At 36.9% G+C, this 22,437-nt stretch overlaps 1 protein-coding gene across 3 annotated transcripts in view; it reads right to left on the bottom strand.

Annotated features, from left to right (window-relative positions):
* RINT1 (RAD50 interactor 1) overlaps positions 1-22,437 on the bottom strand; it is a 65,030-nt gene that overhangs the window by 16,676 nt on the left and 25,917 nt on the right. For all 3 annotated transcript variants that reach the window (XM_053716559.1, XM_053716560.1, XM_053716558.1), the window contains exons 9-13: positions 21,905-22,042; positions 19,192-19,391; positions 18,321-18,535; positions 7,618-7,798; positions 7,420-7,538 (exon numbers count right to left, since the gene is read on the bottom strand). In XM_053716559.1, the coding sequence (XP_053572534.1) occupies positions 7,420-7,538; positions 7,618-7,798; positions 18,321-18,535; positions 19,192-19,391; positions 21,905-22,042 (853 nt within the window). The remainder of the gene's footprint in view (positions 1-7,419; positions 7,539-7,617; positions 7,799-18,320; positions 18,536-19,191; positions 19,392-21,904; positions 22,043-22,437) is intronic.

Here is a 22,437-nt window from a genome sequence, read left to right as displayed (position 1 = left end):
CAGCCCTAAAAACTTAGGACTGCCTGGAGTTTAGCCCGCAACATCTTGTCAGATATCCCTTTAAGGGAAGAATTAAGAAAAGAGATCATAGAGATTATTCAACAAAACACAGACTAGAGACGACACACTTTGGGGTGCTGTTAAAGCGGTCATCCACAAACAGGCCTGCCTAAAACAGCTTGCTGGACTTAACCTAGAATATAGAAGAGAGAGCAAACTGGTACTAGTATAGAGTCAACAATAGGGAATAATAAACTATATGTAAGTTTGGTGCTGCCCCCTTATTAATTATATTAACAAAAGACAGGTAAAGAACCCAAGTAAGGGGTTAAGAGTAGCACTCTTCCCTATATAGAATAAGATATAAGGTGATTGTAGAATCAATATACCTAAATTACGTCATTGTAAATATTAAAAAATTTTAACAGAGGAAATTTCTCTAATAAATTCTAACACCCATCAAGCCTAAAAAAGACTATGGTTAACACTATACAACCACCCCCCTGTTTCCTGGCCGATAACAGCTTAACATCGGCTTCAGGTGACAGGGGTGGAGAGCGGCAACCAAGTCTTTAAGTGAACTTAAAATTGTGCATAAAAGTGCACTACTAGCACACAGACGCGTTTCAGCCTAGTACAACAGCCTTTTTCAATATGTGATTCTGAATTTCGGACAAACCGAAGCCCGGGTGCCACTTTTTAATATACCGTAAGAGTTGAAATTCACTATCCAATCATTGGCCCCTTGGAAGACCAATCAGAGACACAGTTTGATCAAGCTAGGCGTCTCTTAATGTCTTATTGCCGATTGGTTCAAACTTGCTGTACTACGTAGCAAAGGAGGCGGGTGTGAGCGGTAGCTGTTAAATACTGCTAAAAGTGATTGGACGGCTCGTTGACATATTTAATCAAACGATTAGTAGCTCCGTTATTTCTAATGTCACTACTGATGATATGTATAAGGAGTGTGTACACAATATATTCGATCAGATTAGACTGATAAACGGAACTAAAAATTAATAATTAATTTTATTAGGATGTCATGTTATGAGTGTCATTAAAGGATGGGAATTAATATTCCTGTAATAGTCCTCTTTGCCGATTATTCATCTGTTCAAAACTCATATATGATTGTCACAAATCTAGTGAATACTCATTCCGGTATTGGGTGGCACTTTATAAATGAATACCATAATCAATATACATGATAGAAATGCCTTAACACATTGAAACTGAACGAAGCAAAATGTACCACTGTGTAATCTAACGTTACTGTCAAAAGGTCTATTAATGAATATATTTGCCTTGTGTACATCGCTTTTCGAAATAATATTGTGATGTGGCAACTGAGATCCTATTTTAGTTCATATAAGTGTAGTTCATTTTAAGTATTATAATGCCAGTGTGATTCCAAAAGCACTTTTAAAAAGGTACATATTTAGATTTCATGATCACTGTTGGAATATAATTCACAAGTACACTTATTATGTCAACTTGGGACATAGTGCTTTGTACACTCTACAGGCTGTATAAATGGATACATCTAACATAGACTCGATCAGGTGTTATACAGATTTTGATTTTTCTCACTCAATGTATCAAAGCATAATGTGGTATTCCTACCAAGTTTGCAAAGTGTATACTAGGGTATTCATTGTAGGTACAATTATTAGTGAGGTAATTATACAAAAATAGCCTTAAATATAATGTATTTTAAAGAAAGACCCAGTAGTAATTAGCCTCATTCATATCATGGGGCATAACTGTATTTAAAGATCCAGTTAGTCTCTTTCTTTAATAAGATTTGTTCAGAACTGCATCCCTTGATACCAGATTTGACCTTTTCTAAACCTCAACACTTAAAAGTTAAAGTTTTACCATTATAGTAGTTCAGAAAATGTCTTGCAACACTAGTTATTTGTTTGCCTTTTTCTATGTCCTTTTCGTGCATTGCGGATATTACTTAGATGTTCCGTCATCCTAGTGCCTAACTTTTTAGTAGTCATTCCTACATAGAGACACTCACACGAACAGGATAGGCAGTATATTACATCAGTGCTTTGGCAATTTATGTGTGTCATAATCTTCCATTTTTTATTGAATCTATCGGTTATTGATTCTTTTTTAGCCATGTATTGGCAGATCTTACAATGCCCACATTGAATAGAGCCTAGGAAGATAGGTACTTTGACATTTCTATCAAAATGGCTTTTAGTTAAATTATCAGTGAGGTTTTTGGTCCTTCTAAATGTAAAGGCTGGTTTATCTGGTAGCAGTTTGTTTAGTTCCTCATCACTTTTTAAAATATGCCAATGTTTCTGGATGATTCCAGTTATTTGTTCACTCTGACAATTAAAAGTGGAAATGAATCTAAGGCTATTTGATAATGTGGGCTCTTTAGGTTTAAGGAGATCAGATCTATTTTTTGACATAGCTTTTTGATATGCTCTAGCTAATAATTTCCTAGAGTAGCCATGTTCTAATAGTCTGTCTCTCAGATCATTAGTTGCCTTTTTGAATGATTCCTGTGTACTACAGTTCCTTTTAAATCTTAAATATTCTCCATAAGGAAGATCTCTAATAGTAGAGGGATGGTGATGACTGGAGGCATGTAGTATATTGTTAGTAGCAGTAGGCTTTCTATATGCAAGCCAGTCTGTCTTGTATCTTATGGATAGTTAAGTCTAAGAATTCAACTTTTTCAGTACTACTTTGGAAAGTTAGGAAAAGTCCAAAGGGATTAATATTTAAAGTTTTGAAAAAATCCTCCAGTAACATTACTGGTCCCTCCCATATAAATATAATATCAATACACCTGGACCAGTGGGATATATATTGTGTATAGTGGGCTAGGGAATCATGGAATACCACCATTTCCTCCCACCAGCCCAGGTAAATATTGGCATACATAGGAGCACATGATGTGCCCATGGCAGTTCCACACATTTGTAGGAATAATTTGTCATCAAAGACAAAATAATTGTGGGTGAGGACAAATCTTCAGCGTTTGATAATAAATTCTTTTGTCTCCCCATCTATTTCTTTGTTTTTATCTAAGAAATGGCTAACTGCCCTAGATCCCCATTCAGTTTGTATGATTGTATAAAGAGCTGGCACCCGGGCTTCGGTTTGTCCGAATTTCAGAATCACACATTGAAAAAGGCCGTTGTACTAGGCCAAAACGCGTCTGTGTGCTAGTAGTGCACTTTTATGCACAATTTTAAGTTCACGTAAAGACTTGGTTGCCGCTCTCCACCCCTGTCACCTGAAGCCGACGTTAAGCTGTTATCGGCCAGGAAACAGGGGGGTGGTTGTATAGTGTTAACAATAGTCTTTTTTAGGCTTGATGGGTGTTAGAATTTATTAGAGGAATTTCCTCTGTTAACAATTTTAACTTATAGCAATTAAAAGTTCATTTTTAATATTTACAATTACGTAATTTAGGTATATTGATTCTACAATCACCTTATATTTTATACTATATAGGGAAGAGTGCTACTCTTAACCCCTTACTTGGGTTCTTTACCTGTATTTTGTTAATGGACTTAACCTAGCCCAGGCACACAGTAAACTTTTTAGAGACCTCTAATCGCTCTAACATCACAGAAGACACAACTGCGCAAATTACTGCCATCCAAACCCACATTAGCTAATTAGAATTGCATAGATCACAACAAAATTTAGCAAAGCTCAAACAATTTTTCTATCATAAGAGTAACAAGGCTGACACTATGTTGGCCAATAAACTGTGCCATCGGACTAACACATCTCGCATTCACCAAATTCAACAAAAAAAATAAATCTTCTGACTGCCTTCACAAATAGGGGACTGCTTTGCAGACTTCTACTCAAAGTTATATAACATTGAAAATTTGGAGAATACTAACCCCACTTCACCGCACAACATCCGACTGTTCCTCAATTCACTGAATTTACCGACCCCAACGGTTGAACAACAAGACACACTCACTAGCCCCTTCACTCTACTAGAAATTAAACAAATGATAAAAAACCTAAAGCCCCTGGGCCAGATGGATCCCCTGCCCACTTTTACAAGACATACATACAGGAACTATCTCCCCTGCTTCTTAGATTCTTTGATCTAGCAAAGGAAGAAGGCAGTTTTTGGAGGTTACTATTGTCATGATCCCCAAGCCAAATAAAGACCCCACTAGGTGCACCAACTATAGGCCCATTTAACTAATTAATGTTGGTGAATGTCCTGGCGAATCGTATCTGTAAGCTGTTGCCTAGTTTAATTAACCCAGATCAGGTGGGATTTATCCATAATAGAGAAGGTCTGGACAACAATAGGCGTCTAATGTAATTTGTGAATCCACAAGAATGTACAAGTCCTTCTCAGTTGTCTCTAAAGATCCTGAGAAGGCTTTTGATCGAGCCCGATGGGCCTATCTCTGGGCAACTTTAGAGGCTTCTAAGTTCCCTACTGTAATCTGTCTTGCTATCCAAGCCCTATATTCTACACCAACACCAAAAGTGAAGAGATTGGATATCCAATCACTACCATTCTCGATTTGAAATGGTACCAGACAGGGCTGTCCCTTATCCCCCCTCCTGTTTGCCCTGGCAGTTGAAACCCTGGCTGAACAGATACGTTCAGACAAGGGATTAGAAGGAGTCACGCTATTCGGTAAAACACACAAAGTTGCGCTATTCACCAACGATATTACCATATTCTCAGCTGATTAAGCATGTACTATTCTTACACTAATGAAACTTCTTAAGACATTTGGTAACCTGTTCTTTTTACAAGCTCAACACAGCAAAACCTGAGATATAACCCAGGACTATATCCATAATTTAAAAAAATAGATTTAATTTTACTTGGACGACTGAACATGTTACACATCTTGGAGTTAAACTGTCTAACAGTATACCACAGATGATTAAAGACAATTATCTTCCCCTATTAGCATAATTGAGAACTTTGAAGCATAAGTGAAACCATAAATTCATCTCTTGGATGGGTCGAATTACATCCCTCAAAATGTCTTTTCTTCCAAAACTCACATACCTTTTCCGATGTCTCCCGCTTAAGGTACCCCCATGCACCTTCTACTACAATTCCAAAGTGAATTCTCAAAGTTCATTTGGCAGGACAAACCCGATAAAATAGCCCATATAATCCTACAACACCCCATACATCTAGGAGGCTTAGACTCCCCATCTTTTGTAAAATATAATGAAGGAGCAATGCTCATGCATATATCCCAATGGGGGGTAATGCAATCTTCTGATAAATGGAGAGACATTGAACAGGCCTCACTCCCCTTCAAGATTCACCTTAGAAATCTGATATGGACTCCAGCCCATTGACTAAGAACTCTCGGAATTACAAACCCCATAATTATTGAATGCCTCTCTGCTTGGGATAAGATCAGCCACCTAATAGCACTGCACCCACCTGCTTCCCGCTTCATAATTATAACACAAGCGTAATTTATCAATTCTCTCAGATTTAATTATTTTGTTAAAAATCTCCCTTCCGATATGATGAAAGGACTATGTATACAGATGGACGATTCTTTATAATGACCAACTTTGGACCTGCATGTCCACATACTCCTCTTTTGTGTCTATTGGAATAGGGGACCTGCGTGTCCCCACTTCTTACCATAATTTATCCATTGTTACATGTGATTTTGTTTGATCTTTGAATCTTAATAAAAGCTTTAAAAAAATAAATAAACATTACAGTCACTTTGTTAACTGACAATCAAATGTATGTAAGTGCCGATTTTCAAAAACTTACAAGAGAAACATATGTTAGGGACAAACAAATCAGTTTGTATTATGTTTTATGTCCTTTTAAAAAGTTGTCCATATGGTTTAGGTAAATTAGTCTTTAAATGATGACTCATTTGGAGCACTCAATTTCTGGAGTTGGACAACCTGAACAATATATCACTTGATGGATCACATTTCTAAAGCACATTCTCTTTAAAATGTTGTCAATCATTACTGACTTGCAGAATCTGCATTTTCTGGGTAACAAGAAAACTATACCTCCCTATCCTGCTGCTTTGTTGCAGACCTGGATAGCTGGTGCCACTAACCTGCTCAGTTTAATTGATTGTGTGGGGGCAACTTTGGCAGATTATGTTTCAATTGTTTACCATACGCATTTTTATTTTTTTAAATTAATTTATTTTTTCCCTGCAAGGAAAAAAGGAGGCACCCACTACAGAACAAATTACAATCACATGTTTAGCACCCATGTCACTGAGTGCTTTAGCATTACAATATTGATTAACTGGAAAACTCATAGCAAATACTTTCTCAGCATTGCAAATCTGTTAAAAAAGAAACATCACATTTTACCCCTGGACTGGCTGAACAATTCATGAGGTGGGTGTCACCAATGCACTGGGGCTGCTTTCTGTGCTAGAAATCTTACTGGTTGTTATTGCAATGTGACTACACGTACAGCGTTACCAGAGATTTAAACTGAAGAAAATACATTCACTGTGCATTAGAAGTCCAGGGATGACAGTCAGCTGTCCTTTATTTAAAAGCTTCCTGTTAAAGGGACACTAAACCCAAATGTTGTCTTTGATTCAGATAGAGCATGCAATTTTAAGCAACTTTCTAATTTACTCCTATTTCAATTTTTCTTCGTTCTCTTGCTATCTTTATTTAAAAAGCAGGAATGTGAGCTTAGAAACCGGCCCATTTTTGGTTCAGAACCTGGGTTATGATTGCTTATTGGTTAGCCAAATGTAGCCAACAATAAGCACGCGCTATCCAGTGTGCTGAACCTAAAATGGGCCGGCTCCTAAGCTTTACATTAAATTAGTAAATTGCTTAAAATTGCATGCTCCATCTGAATCATGAAAGAAAAACATTGGGTTTAGTATCCCTTTAATCACACTTTACCTACAGAGCAGACAAGGCCGCCGCGGCACCCTGGGAAGTATATTAAGATGCACAGGAAGCAAGAACAGCTGCCATCTTTACGCCCTTTACAGATTCAAGTTGTGGCCATCTCGGTTAAGCGAAGGTTTTAAAATACAACTGAGCATGACTTCTTGGTTTCTTTTTTTTTATTAAACCTAAACACACTAACGTAACTTTAATGTTTATATATTGGCAATTACTATAGGATTTTCACCAAAGAAAAGCACCTAGTTTATAATAAAATCTACCAGCATGTTACTTTTTTGTTTAGTTTAGGCTTATAAAGTTCCCTCTCTTTTCATAAAAAGTACATTTTTATCACTAAATGACCCCACAAATACTCACATTCACTTAAAAATGTAAATATTTTTAGGCACCTGAAAACCAGCATTTAACATAGAATGGTCCAAAGAACTACATTGCCATTGCTATTTATTATTGTGCCCCTGTTTTTATCTTACAAACCTAGAACTTAAATCAAAGCCTTCTTCAGATACTTACTGTTTAAAATAATTTTCAGGCCTTTTGCAATAATGTGAAAATAAGGGGAAGAGATTCCGCGTCATATCAAACTGTAGTTGGGCTGCACCTCCTTCATTGAAATGATTTGCCAGGATTATCTATGGAGAACAGAAAGCTCAATAAACAAGACAAATCAACGCTATAAAAGTGCAATCGCCTCATTTGTGCTCAACCTACATCTTGATAAATGAACAAATCCAACTTTTCTGCCAGCATCTGCCAGACGGTTTTAAAGAGAGTGTGGCAGAGCTGCTGTTCCATCTGCAACAGACGATCCCTTAGTGCTACAAGCATCGGACATGCGGTACTAGATAACGACATCACAGCTTGTTCTGACTGCGATGGCAACGACAACCATCTGAAAAACAATGGTGCAACAGACTAAATTATACGGACAATAAAGTCAAAATGAAACATGCATGATTCAGATAGAGCATGCAGTTTTAAGAGTCTTTCTAATTTACTTCCATTACCAAATTGTGCACAGTCTTCTTATACGCGCATTTTCTGAGGCATCAGGTACTACTAAGCAAGTGCAAGTTCGTAGTGTATACTTATATGAGTCTGTGATTGGCTGATGGCTGACACATGACACAACGTCCGGTAAAGTCAATTTTGAAATTTGTCAGAAAAATACTTATGCTCATTTAAAATTCAAAGTAAGTGCTATTCCATTGTCTTTTTAATATACAATTGTTGATTATCCAATTCTTCTGTATTTAATGGTCCTTCAAATAATGAAAGAACTAACGGCTAGATTTAGAGTTTGGCGTTAGCCGTCAAAAGCAGCGTTAAGGGGTCCTAACGCTGCTTTTTACCGCCCGCTGGTATTTAGAGTCAGGCAGGAAAGGGTCTACCGCTCACTTTCTTTCTGCGACTCCAGGCTACCGCAGATCCCCTTACGTAAATTACGTATCCTATCTTTTCTATGGGATTTGCCTAACGCTGGTATTTGGAGTCTTGGAAGAAGTGAGCGGTAGAGCCTCTACCGACAAGACTCCAACCGCAAAAAAAAGTCAGTAGTTAAGAGCTTTATGGGCTAACGCCGGAACATAAAGCTCCTAACTACTGTGCTATAAAGTACACTAACAACCATAAACTACCTATGAACCCCTAAACCGAGGCCCCCCACATCGCAAACCCTATAATACATTTTTTTAACCCCTAATCTGCCGACCAAACACTGCCGCAACCTACATTATCCCTATGAACCCCTAATCTGCTGCCCCTAACATCGCCGCCACCTACCTACAATTATTAACCCCTAATCTGCCGCCCCCACCGTCGCCACTCTTATAATAAAGTTATTAACCCCTAAACCTAAGTCTAAGCCTAACCCCAACACCCCCTTAACTTAAATATAATTTAAATAAAACAAAATAAATGTACTATCATTAAAAAAATTATTCCTATTTAAAACTAAATACCTATAAAATAAACCCTAATATAGCTACAATATAACTAATAGTTACATTGTAGCTATTTTAGGATTTATATTTATTTTACAGGCAACTTTGTATTTATTTTAACAAGGTACAATAGCTATTAAATAGTTATTAACTATTTAATAGCTACCTAGTTAAAATAATTACAAAATTACCTGTAAAATAAATCCTAACCTAAGTTACAAATGCACCTAACACTACACTATCAATAAATTAATTAAATTAACTACAATTAGCTCAACTAAAATACAATTAAATAAACTAATCTATAATACAAAAACAAACACTAAATTACAGAAAATAAAAAAAATTACAAGAAGTTTAAACTAATTACACCTAATCTAAGCCCCCTAATAAAATAAAAAAGCCCCCCAAAATAATAAAATGCCCTACCCTATTCTAAATTACAAAGTAATCAGCTCTTTTACCAGCCCTTAAAAGGGCTTTTTGCGGGCCATTGCCCCAAAGTAATCAGCTCTTTTACCTGTAAAAAAAATACAACTCCCCCAACATTAAAACCCACCACCCACATACCCCTACTCTAACCCACCCAAACCCCCTTAAATAAACCTAACACTAACCCCCTGAAGATCTCCCTACCTTGAGTCGTCTTCACCCAGCCAAGCCGAATTCTTCATCCAAGCGGAGCAAGAAGATGTCATCCATCTGGTAGAAGTCTTCATCCAAGCGGTGCAAAGAAGAGGTCCTCCATCCAGTAGAAGTCTTCATCCAAGCAGCGTCTTCTATCTTCATCCATCCGGAGTGGAGCGGAGCCATCTTCCAGCCAGCCGACGTGGAGCCATCCTCTTCAACCGACGGACTAACGACGAATGAAGTTTCCTTTAAGGGACGTCATCCAAGATGGCGTCCCTCGAATTCCGATTGGCTGATAGGATTCTATCAGCCAATCGGAAATAAGGTAAGAAAAATCTGATTGGCTGATCCAATCAGCCAATCAGATTGAAGTTCAATCCGATTGGCTGATCCAATCAGCCAATCGGATTGACCTCGCATTCTATTGGCTGACCGGAACCTCAACCTGATTGGCTGATTGAATCAGCCAATCAGATTTTTCTTACCTTAATTCCGATTGGCTGATAGAATCCTATCAGCCAATCGGAATTCAAGGGACCCCATCTTGGATGACGTCCCTTAAAGGAACCTGCATTCGTCAGTCCGTCAGTTGAAGAGGATGGCTCCGCGTCGGCTGGCTGAAAGATGGCTCCGCTCCGCTCCGAATGGATGAAGATAGAAGACGCCGCTTGGATGAAGACTTCTACCGGATGGAGGACCTTTTCTTGCACCGCTTGGATGAAGACTTCTAACGGATGGATGACATCTTCTTGCCCCGCTTGGATGAAGAATTCGGCTCGGCTGGGTGAAGACAACTCAAGGTAGGGAGATCTTCAGGGGGTTAGTGTTAGGTTTATTTAAGGGGGGTTTGGGTGGGTTAGAGTAGGGGTAATGTGGGTGGTGGGTTTTAATGTTGGGGGGTTTGTATTTTTTTTACAGGTAAAAGAGCTGATTACTTTGGGGCAATGCCCCGCAAAAAGCCCTTTTAAGGGCTGGTAAAAGAGCTGATTACTTTGTAATTTAGAATAGGGTAGGGCATTTTATTATTTTGGGGGGCTTAGATTAGGTGTAATTAGTTTAAACTTCTTGTAATTTTTTTTATTTTCTGTAATTTAGTGTTTGTTTTTGTATTATAGATTAGTTTATTTAATTGTATTTTAGTTGAGCTAATTGTAGTTAATTTATTTAATTAATTTATTGATAGTGTAGTGTTAGGTGTATTTGTAACTTAGGTTAGGATTTATTTTACAGGTAATGTTGTATTTATTTTAACTAGGTAGCTATTAAATAGTTAATAACTATTTAATAGCTATTGTACCTAGTTAAAATAAATACAAAGTTGCTTGTAAAATAAATATAAATCCTAAAATAGCTACAATGTAACTATTAGTTATATTGTAGCTATATTAGGGTTTATTTTATAGGTAAGTATTTAGTTTTAAATAGGAATAATTTATTTAATGATAGGAATATTTATTTTGTTTTATTTAAATTATATTTAAGTTAGGGGGGTGTTAGGGTTAGACTTAGGTTTAGGGGTTAATAACTTTATTATAGTAGCGACGGTGGGGGCGGCAGATTAGGGGTTAATAATTGTAGGTAGGTGGCGGCGATGTTAGGGAGGGCAGATTAGGGGTTAATAAAATTTATTATAGGGTTTGCGAGGCGGGAGTATGGCGGTTTAGGGGTTAATACATTTATTATAGTGGCCGCAAGGTCCGGTCGGCAGATTAGGGGCTAATAAGTGTAGGTAGGTGGCGGCGACGTTGGGGGGGGCAGATTAGGGGGTAATAAATATAATATAGGTGTCGGCGATGTTAGGGACAGCAGATTAGGGGTTCATAGGTATAATGTAGGTTGCGGCGGTGTCCGGAGCGGCAGATTAGGGGTTAATAATATAATGTAGGTGTCAGCAATAGCGGGGACGGCAGATTAGGGGTTAATAAGTGTAAGGTTAGGGGTGTTTAGACTCGGGGTTCATGTTAGAGTGTTAGGTGCAGACTTAGAAAGTGTTTCCCCATAGGAAACAATGGGACTGCGTTAGGAGCTGAAAGCTGCTTTTTTGCAGGTGTTAGGTTTTTTTCCAGCAAGCTCAGCCCCATTGTTTCCTATGGGGATAACGTGCACAAGCACGTTTTTCCAGATTACCGTTACCGTAGGCAACGCTGGTATTGAGAGTAGAAGTGGAGCTAAATTATGCTCAACGCTCCCTTTTCTGAGGCCAACGCAGCCATTCAGACAACTCTAAATACCAACGTTGTCTTAAGGGTGCGCTGGAAAAAAAAAGCAGCGTTAGCACCGCGGGTCTTTACCGACAAAACTCTAAATCTAGGCGTAAGTGTTTTTTCCCCCCAGTGGATATTTATGTGCTAAATAAATTATTTTTGCCTCTCAATTTAGAGGAGGCATGGCCTATCAGCAACGAAGGTGTGGGATTCACCCCCACGAGCCAAAGAGAATGAATGCTCAAGTATGTAATATGAATTTTCACCACTTTCGGTTTACACAGGATTTAACTTTTGTTTATGGAAAATAATATGAAATTAGTCATTCCTATTCTTTCAAATTCAAATGATAATTTTGCTTACAGAGCAAGCTTTATAAAGTATAAATGTTTTTAGATTGTTGAATATATTGCTATTATACATTTATGATCTTTTGCTGTTAAATGATAAGACCTTAACCCCTTCTATAACTGATAATAAAATATTATTCACTGAACAATTTTAGGGGGAAAAAAACATACATTCTGATATATATATATATATACACATACATACATACATACATACATACATACACACACACACACACACACACACACACACACACACAGGTAGCCCTCAATTTACGTCGGAGTTAGGTTCCAGAAGGAATGGTTGTAAATAGAAACCGTTGTAAATTGAAACCCAGTTTACAATGCAAGTTAATGGGAAGTGAGGGAGTTAGGTTTCAGGCCCCTCTCAAAATTGACATGAGTAAACCTATAATACACTATTTTTAAAGCTTTGAAATGAAGACTATAAATGCTAAACAGCATTATAAACCTAATAAAATAATCATACAACACAGAATGTATCATCAAACTAAGTTTAACCCTTTAAGTGCTACACACTTTCCCACCTGGGTGCTAAGGTGATTGAAGGTTTTTTTTTTTAATTGTTTTTTTTTAACTTTTATATTATTTTTTTCAGATCCCCAAGACTTGTCAATTGTTAATAAAGTTGCGCGGCGATGCTTGTCCCTATGCAGGCCCAATCACCGGGGTAGGAGCGGGTGGGAGCCCCCAGATCTCCCTCAAGGTAGGCGAGTGCTAGTGACAGCTCTGAGCCGTCATTAGCACTCAAGGGGTTAATGAACAAAAACATTTTTTTACAGTAGCATACACTTTTAGCTAATAAATCGGGTCTGCAGCTATTCTATGCATTCCAGTCTGGACTGATTTGTAGTCACCCTCACCTCAAGCAGCTGAGATAGAAGAAGAAAGGGAAATTTCCCTCACGGCTGCTAGATCTTGTTGCTTTGAAAGCTGCTCAATAGCTCAGGTCTGATCTGTTCACACCGATTAATTTCAGCCTGCTTGGCTTGCATATCTTGGCTGCAACACAATCGGACAGCTCCACCTACTGACCATCCCTTATTTTAATCAATGTGCTGCTTCTCAGTGATTTTCAATAGCAGTCTGAATGACTGAAAATAAAGGGCGTTATTCTGAAACGGCACAAAACGAGGGCCACATGTATGTATATGTATATATATATATATATATATACATACATACACACAAACACAGTCATATGCAAAAGTTTAGGCACCCCTGACAATTTCTATGATTTTCATTTATAAATAATTGGGTGTTTGGATCAGCAATTTCATTTTGATCTATCAAATAACTGAAGGACACAGTAATATGAAAGTACTAAGTGGCCCCTGTGCCCCCCTGATGTGTAACCTTTAGGTCGGATGAATGATCCTGAGTGTAGACACTGAGTATGGACCGCTTGCTATTTAAATCCTTGCCCACCTTCTGTGACAGTCTAGTGCAACGCTTCTACAAGGTACAGATCATTATTTTAGCTTTAGACACACACGCTGCTGCACACACTCCTGACAGTATCTAGACTGATGATTGACGTTGGTGGTGAAGTGTGTAGTATTATATCTTACGGTGTTTAGTAGCATTTTTGCCTCCTGGTCCTGGCTAATTTTTCACAACATAGGCCCAAATATACCAGGTTAGACAACTGTCGGGCACTATGCAATGTATACGATACGTAGAGCACAGTGTTGATCGGCTGCTTTGATGTTTTATTATACCCCATGAGTTGTTTTATTATACCCCATGAGTTGTTCTAACTGTTGCTATCATGGCTTATCTAGTCTGTGCGTTCAGGATATTGTCGCAACAATGTGTTAGTATGGTGATTGTTTATTGATGATGTCTATCTACCGCACATATTTGTGTAATGTTTCTGTATCACAGTTATTAAGCATAATAGGTCTATTTGACATGCAATCCTGGACCCTGTACTATGTTTCATTGTGTTATATTGTCTCCACTGTCTGGCTCTTTACTGCTTTGCTGTTATATCTGCTTTTAAGTGAGTATGTGCCACTTTATGTTTGTTTTAGATCTGTATTTTTCACTTTATTGTATAAATCACACTGAATTTGTTTACCAAGAACTGGTTGCCATGGCAACAGTTTTTGGCATTTTATTTCCACTTCACAGGGGGAGGGCCCTATGTGAGGGTATAAATGTTTGTTTCACTGTATGTAATATTGGTCTGATGAAGGGGAGCATTCCCCGAAACGTCACTAAATAAATCTACTTGATTATTAAGACGAGAGAGTGAAATGAGGTTTATTGGAATAACAGAAAATTTGCAATATGCATCAAAACGAAATTAGACAGGTGCATAAATTTGGGCACCCTTGTCATACCTGTAACTACCTAGCACTGATTAATTGGTACACACAATTGGTTTGGTGAGCCCATTAAGCCTTGAACTTCATAGACAGGTGCATCCAATCATGAGAAAATGTATTTAAGGTGGCCATTTGCAAGTTGTTGTTCTCTTTGACTCTCCTCTGAAGAGTGGCAACATGGGGGCCTTAAAACAACTCTCAAATGACCTGAAAACAAAGATTGTTCAACATTATGGTTTAGGGGAAGGCTACAAAAAGCTATCGCAGAGATTTAAGCTGTCAGTGTCAGTCAGTGTCGACTATGAGGAACATAGCGAGGACATGGAAGACCACAGGCACAGTTCTTGTTAAGGCCAGAAGTAAAATATCGGAGAGGCAAAGGATGGTGAGAATGGTCCAAAACAGCCCACAGACCACCTCCAAAATCATCTTGCTGCAGAAGGTGTCACTGTGCATCGTTCAACAATTCAGCGCACTTTGCACAAGGAGAAACTGTATGGGAGAGTGATGCGGAATAAGCCTTTTCTGCACAAACTATACAAACAGAGCCACTTGAGGTATGCAAACGCACATTTGGACAAGCCAGCTTCATTTTGGAAGAAGGTGCTGTGGACTGATGAAACAAAGACTGAGTTATTTGGTCATAACAAGGGGCGTTATGCATGGCGGCAAAAGAACACAGCGTTCCAAGACAAACACTTGCTAACCACAGTAAAATTTGGTGGATGTTCCATCATGCTATGGGGCTGTGTGGCCAGTGCCGGTACTGGTAATCTTGTTAAAGTTGAGGGTTGCATGGATTCCACTCAATATCAGCAGATACTTGAGAATAATGTTGAGGAATCAGTCACAAAGTTGAAGTTACGCCGGGGCTGGATATTTCAACAAGACAACGACCCAAAACACTGCTCAAAATCTACTCTGGCATTTATGCAGAGGAACAAGTACAATGTTCTGGAATGGCCATCCCAGTCCCCAGACCTGAATATCATTGAAAATCTGTGGGGTGATTTGAAGCGGGCTGTCCATGCTCGGCAACCATCAAACCTAACTGAACTGGAGAGGTTTTGCAAGGAGGAATGGTCCAAAATACCATCATCCAGAATCCAGACACTCATTACAGGCTATAGGAAGCGTCTAGAGGCTGTTATTTCTGCTAAAGGAGAATCTACTAAATATTGATGCAATATTTCTGTTGGGGTGCCCAAATTTATGCACCCGTCTAATTTCATTTTGATGCATATTGCACATTTTCTGTTAATCCAATAAACCTAATTTCACTACTGAAATATTACTGTGTCCTTAGCGCTGCGGAACCTGTTGACGCTCTACAAATACCGGATAATAATAATAATAAATCTTCAGTTATTTGATAGATCAAAATGAAATTGCTGATCCAAACACCCAATTATTTATAAATGAAAATCATTGAAATTGTCAGTGGTGCCTAAACGTTTGCATACGACATTATATATATATATATATATATATATATATATATATATATATATATATATATATATATATATATATATATATATATATATATATATATATACACACACATACACATACACACATACACACACACTATGTGCACACTATAACTGTACTAAAGTGATTACTTTTTTTATTTTATTTACTATTGTTTTCAGTGTGAACTATTTAACCACATGACTGAACTATTAAGAGAGCTCATCCTCTCTCCAATTGGTTATTTTTATTTATTTTTTCAATTTGATCAATTATTTAACCAGTTTCACATAAACAAATATTCAGCAGCACTATAACATACCCTTCCTCAGATGATGTTTATATATAAATAGAGCTCTTCCCCTTTTAACACCCACTAAACTCCTCTATAAACACTTAAATATCGCATAGAATCAGGTTGTATCAAATCCTTATCACATGAGCGGCTCTTACCTGCTGTTTTCCCCACATATTTTACCCACGCACCTCTACTACACCCTTATATTATTCTCAGATAGTACCACATTGAGGGACAGATTTACTAATGGTTCTCACAATTTTATTCTCCATTTTAAGTAGCCACGTTTATAAGCCCCTAGAAATGTATTTACCCTACTATCCTCTACATATACAATCTATGTTCTCCTACTCCCTCTATAACCACTAGCCTTATATATGTATTTACCTATAAGTACATAATTTACTATGTATCCTATGCATCTCAAGTACATGTTACATTTAGCTGTCTGTACTAGAGTCTAGGAGCTCTACTATTCACTTACCTGATGGGAGATAGTGGGGGTTCCCTTCACATACTACATGAACGCAAGTTCCTGACTCTTTATAGTATTAACTTTATCAGCTGCTAAGGATCCTTATAAGTGGTTTCAGAGTGCTTATATGTATCGATTAAGACCATCCCCTATACCATACTACTACTTTTTTTATTTCTAGGTACACAAATGACCTGGCGTTGTGTTGGAGATTACGCTACCCTATTTAAAATGAGGTTTCAAATTAATATGTCTTTCCACATGCCTAATGTTGTAAATATTTAATTGTTTGCCGACTTGTATTAGTGTCAAAGTTACATTTCTCTATGCAAAGGTTTCCACAAAATTATCACATGGGCCCTTACTTAAAGGGCTATTTTATTTAGTCCCCTACTCACTATGTTACTCTAATAACATTATATCCCTTACTAAGGCTCCAGGTTTTTTTTTTTGGTTATCAGATAAAATGTGCACGTATAACTCTTAGATTAGTCGGATTGTAAGGTCTTTTTACATTCGCTTCTACTGTATATGGACATATGATTTATGATGTTTATTGTTCAAACTTAAAACCTCAATAAAAATATTATTAAAAAAAAAAAAAAAATATTCAGCAGATGAGAAAGAGAAGTAAAGTACTTCAATTTCCCAACTTAAAAGTGTTTCACAAGTGGATGCGGGTGTGAGGTTTTATAACCACTTATAGATTCTGCAGAACCTGAAGATGTGAACAAGACAGGTTAAGATTTACGTATTGTCCATTATCATCCACCTTTCAGTTCTTAGAGATTTATATGGCATTGTACATGTGTAATGAGCTTCAGATCTTTTTACTTATGAAAGTAAGTACAGCTAGTTATCAGACAAAATGATAATACGTCTTAAAATGTTTCACGATTAAAAAGGGACAGTAGACACTTTGTAATTACAAGACATTTTTGTTGTGTTACTATAGATTAACATATCAGCCAAGTCTTAACGTTTTTACAACAAATTAACATCTTTTTACTGCAGTTATTTTCCACCATCATTTGCCTTATTTGGAATAGCCAATTTGGGCTTTGGTCCACAGACAAGAGGTCACAGCATAAACTGTATCATTTTGCAGCAGTTATCTGATAAAGCTACTTAGGGATAGATATGTAGCAGTGTTAGACTTGAGAAGACAGCATGGTTCATTTCAAGTTCTAAAAATTAGAATCTACTGAGTTTTCAGAACAAAAGTACTTTAAAAGGGGTAAAATAAATACTGATATTGTAATAATATATTGCAAAATGTATCATTATGCAAGACTAAACATTTTATATAAAAATCTCAAGGTGTCTTCTGTCCCTTTAAGGGTGTGGCTTCCAGAAAGGGTTTGTCGGACAACAAAGCAGTTAAAGGACCATGACAATCGCATTAAAAGATTCATGGTTCAGATAAAGTGTTCAATTTTACAATATTTTCAATTTTACTTCAATTATTAAATTTACTTCATTCTCTTGGTACACTTTTTTGAAAAGCATACCTAGGTATGCACAGAAGCAGCAATGCACTACAGGGCGCTAGCAGCTGATTGTTGGCTACACGCATATTCTTCTTGCTGTTGGCTCATATGTTCAGCTAGCTCACAGTAGTGCATTGCTTTTCTGGAGCTGATTTTAGCACAACGTCACAATGTTTGTACACATTCCCATCATGTACCTTTCTTTCCTGTACATCCTCGCTGCTTCTTTCACCTCCTTAAAGACATATTCTACCTGTCGGGATAACATGTCATTTTTCAGACGTTCTAGAAGGTTTATCAGGTCATCAAAAACAGAGATTTCCATAGAAGCCAACAGCCCAAGCTGCAGCTTACTGCTTGAGTTGATGTCTGTACAAACATCCAGTGCAGCTTGTTGAAGCTGTAGGAAAAACTGCATAAAGGAAGACAATTAGAATGTGTGGGTTCAAATGTTTACATTTTGTAGAAGAAAATATTTATTTTTGCATTTAAAAAAAATAAATCATTAGCTTTGAATCTATCTTGCTAAGAAAAAAAACTCCAAGTATAAACTGAAGTGTTACAACCCTGACTTTTAATCAAGTATGAGTCAAATATAATTAATAAAAAAGTGAATATAAGAAATATGTTCAAGCATAAAGTGAGAACTTTATTGAAGCTTAAAGGGATATGAAACTCAATTGTTTTCTTTCATGATTCAGATAAAGCATGCAATTTTAGGCAACTTTCTAATTTACTCCCATTATCAATTTATCTTTGTTCTATTGGTATATTTTGTTGAAAAGCAGGGACATATACTTAGGAGCTGACCCATTTCTAGAGCACTATATGGCAGCAGTTTTGCAAGAATGTTATCCATTTGCAATGGCATAACTATTTCCTGCCAAGTAGTGCTCCAGATGCCTACCTAAGTATCTCTTCAACAAAGAATTACATGGGAATGAAGCAAATTTGATAATAAAATTAAATTAGAATCTTTTTTAAAATGTTATGGTCTGTCTGAATCACAAAAGAATATTGCTTGGTTTCATATCCCTTTAAGTTTTTCAGCAGAATAAATTGACTTACGACGTTGTCAGCCCAGTCACCAAGCACAGTCGCGATGTAATTGACTGCATTGAGGATGGCGCAGTACCGGAAGCCCAGTGGCGCTCTGCTCTCTTCCTTCATTACTTGTGTCAACCGGATCCTGAAATCATCAACTAAGTCCTTCTGTAGCTCCAGGAATTTTAGCTTTCTAGCAGCTGTTGGGAGATTCTTATACCGATCTGAAAAGGGGCAAAAAACAGAAGACACTTTCCTTACAAAATATTATATATGAAGGTTAAACCTATATTATGACTCCTCAACCTGAAATAATATTATTTGTGTTGATGACGTCTGTGTGTAGAAAAAAGGCGATTATTTTTTCTGAGCTTGCAAGAAGCCAAATATTTTTATTTTCAAACAGTGTTTTGGGTCTCAAAATCATAATCTTATTCAAAAAGATCTGGTGGATTCCAAATTTAAAGGGTTCCAGTGCAGGATCTTACAGATAACCCACTTGAACAGCTTTTTAAGAATATTCCTGGCACATTAAACCCACATTTTTTCTTTCATGATTCAGATAGAGAATACTATTTTAAACAACTTTCTAATTTACTTCTCTTATCTAATTTGCTTCATCCTCTTGATATTCTTTGCTGAAAAGCATATCTAGATAGGCTCAGTAGCTTCTGATTGGTGGCTGCACATAGATGCCTCATGTGATTGGCTCACCCGTAGGCATTGCTATTTCTTTAACTAAGGATATCTAAAGAATGAAGCAAATTAAATAATAGAAGTAAATTGGAATGTTGTTTAAAATTGTATTCTCTGTCTGAAATATGAAAGAACATTTTTGGGTTTAATGTCCCTTTAATACTATCTATACCTTGCATGGGGACAATTTGATGGTCATGTACCAATCCATAAGTATTTACTTCTCAAACAGCTTTTCACGTAATGTTTGTACTTTTCTAATCCAGCAAGCATGACTACTTGAGAACCCATTTGGTCTATATGGTATATCTTGGCTGTTTGGGAAACAATTGTGTTAATTCTACACACAGTTTAATTCATTAAATATTGCTGCTCACATTGTACTTTTAGGCTATTAAACAACATAAGAATCCTGCTGTTAATTGCACATAGGTCAGGACAGTCTCATCCAAAAATGTTATTGTTTAAAAAGATAGATAATCCCTTTATTACCCATTCCTCAGTTTTGCACAACCAACCAGTTATATTAATATACTTTTTACCTCTGTGATTACCACATATCTAAGCCTCTGCAGACTGCCCCCTTATCTCAGTGCTATTTACACACTTGCATTTTAGCCAGAGTGCTGACTCATGACTAACTTGTGAATAACTCCACGAGAGTGAGCACAATGTTATCTATATAGCACACATGAACTAGCAATGTCTTGCTGTCTGTAGTGGCTTAGAGACAGGCAGAAATTTAGAGGTTTAAATGTTATAAAAGTATATTAATAAAACAATGTTGGTTTTTTAAATCTTGGGAATGGGTAGTAAAGGAGTTAAATATCTGTTTAAATATTTTGGAGTAGACTGTCCCTTTAAAGGGACATGAAACCTAAAAAAATTATTTCATGATTCAGATAGAGAATACAATTTTAAACAACTTTCCAATTCACTTCTATTATTTAATTTGCTTCCTTCTCTTGTTATCATTTGCTGAAAGGTTTATCAAGGCAAGTTCATGAGCAGCAGAGAAACTAGGTTCTAGCAATTGATTGGTGGCTGTAAATATATATTGATTGTGATTGGCTCACCCATGTGTTCAGTTAGAAACTAGTAGTGCATTGCTGCTCCTTCAACAAATTATACCAAGAGAATGAAACAGATTAAATAATAGAAGTAAATTAGAAAGTTGTTTAAAATTGTATTCTCTATCTGAATCATGAAAGAAAAATGTTGGGTTTCATGTACCTTTAAGTGAAAACAACTATACACACATTAAACAGCCATCATCATTACTGAACCAATTAGCTTTCATGTTTAACCTTCTCATTGGCTGTAGACCTTTGCTTTCATAAAGGTCTTTAAAAATATTTGATTAACTTAGTTTCTTATTATTAAAGAAGCTAAATTCAGACCTCATTATCACTGTCCAGGAGCAAAGTCGATATATTGGGCCAAATAACATAATCCTTTATAAAACTGTGTCCTTAATAGCTTAGCTCTTGTTTTATAAATAGTCTACACCTGCCTTGCATCTGCATAACTCCCTGGATCTCTCTGTCGGACTTTCAGAAGTTTAAATGTTATCTGAAATGTCATCCAGTAACTGAAGTAACAGAATAGAAACGGAGGCCTCTGCATTTGTTAACCTCCATTTCACCAATTACATTTCTCAGGACAAACCTTTCAGGTTAAGTGGCAGACAAAAACCCATAAAGAATATACAGAAGAATATCAACTAAAGCTAAATGAATAGTATCACACCCATCTTTATTATTACAAGAGCATGTTATGTTGGTCTATTGGCCATGATGATGACATATGCTTTTAACACTCTCAACACTGAAATATCAGCATATGGACCCCCCGAACCCACAAAGGGACCTAAGACTAAAGCTATGTGTTTTGGGCATAAAATTAACATTTTGTCAGCTCTGGTACAAAGGATGAGAGCTATATGGAAAATCGTTATAATCCACATGTAATAGACTACTTTATCATAAATGTATAATCGGACTTTGTCCAGTGAATGTAAAGCACATCTAATCTTATTTACCTGTGATAACAAGCAATAGAGTCATGAATGTCTCTGCACAGTCTGGGACTTTCATTTCATCCACATCTGAGATATCTTTGTACTGAGAGGTCCAGGCAGCCTCTGATGAAAGCATTGAATCCATTTTTTCAAGAGCCACTAAAAAAAACACACAAATCAGTTCAAGGAGTTTAAATTCAGTTGTTATTTATAAAATACAATAATGACCATGTTACAAGAAAGGTTATTTATCCCTCCATTCAAACAGGTGGGGTAACCAAGTCATAGTGTTCGTGGCGTTTAACTTGGTTGAGATCAAGGTCTATTCTCTGGGAGAAGGGAACATTTTAGATTAAAATGATACATAAATGTTCCCTTTTGGTTGTGGGAACTATTTAATATACAGTACTTGCCAGATGTATACTGTTCATGCTGCAGCAGACTATACAGTAATTAGTCATTTGAGACCTGCAAAATATGTGTTACTGCATTAAAGGGACACTCAGGTTAAATTAAATTTTCATTATTCAGATACAGCATGTAATTTTAAACAA

The sequence above is a fragment of the Bombina bombina genome, chromosome 6 (assembly GCF_027579735.1).
Source record: "Bombina bombina isolate aBomBom1 chromosome 6, aBomBom1.pri, whole genome shotgun sequence".
Classification (NCBI taxonomy): Eukaryota; Metazoa; Chordata; class Amphibia; order Anura; family Bombinatoridae; genus Bombina; species Bombina bombina.
This window is presented reverse-complemented; position numbering and strand designations above follow the sequence as displayed.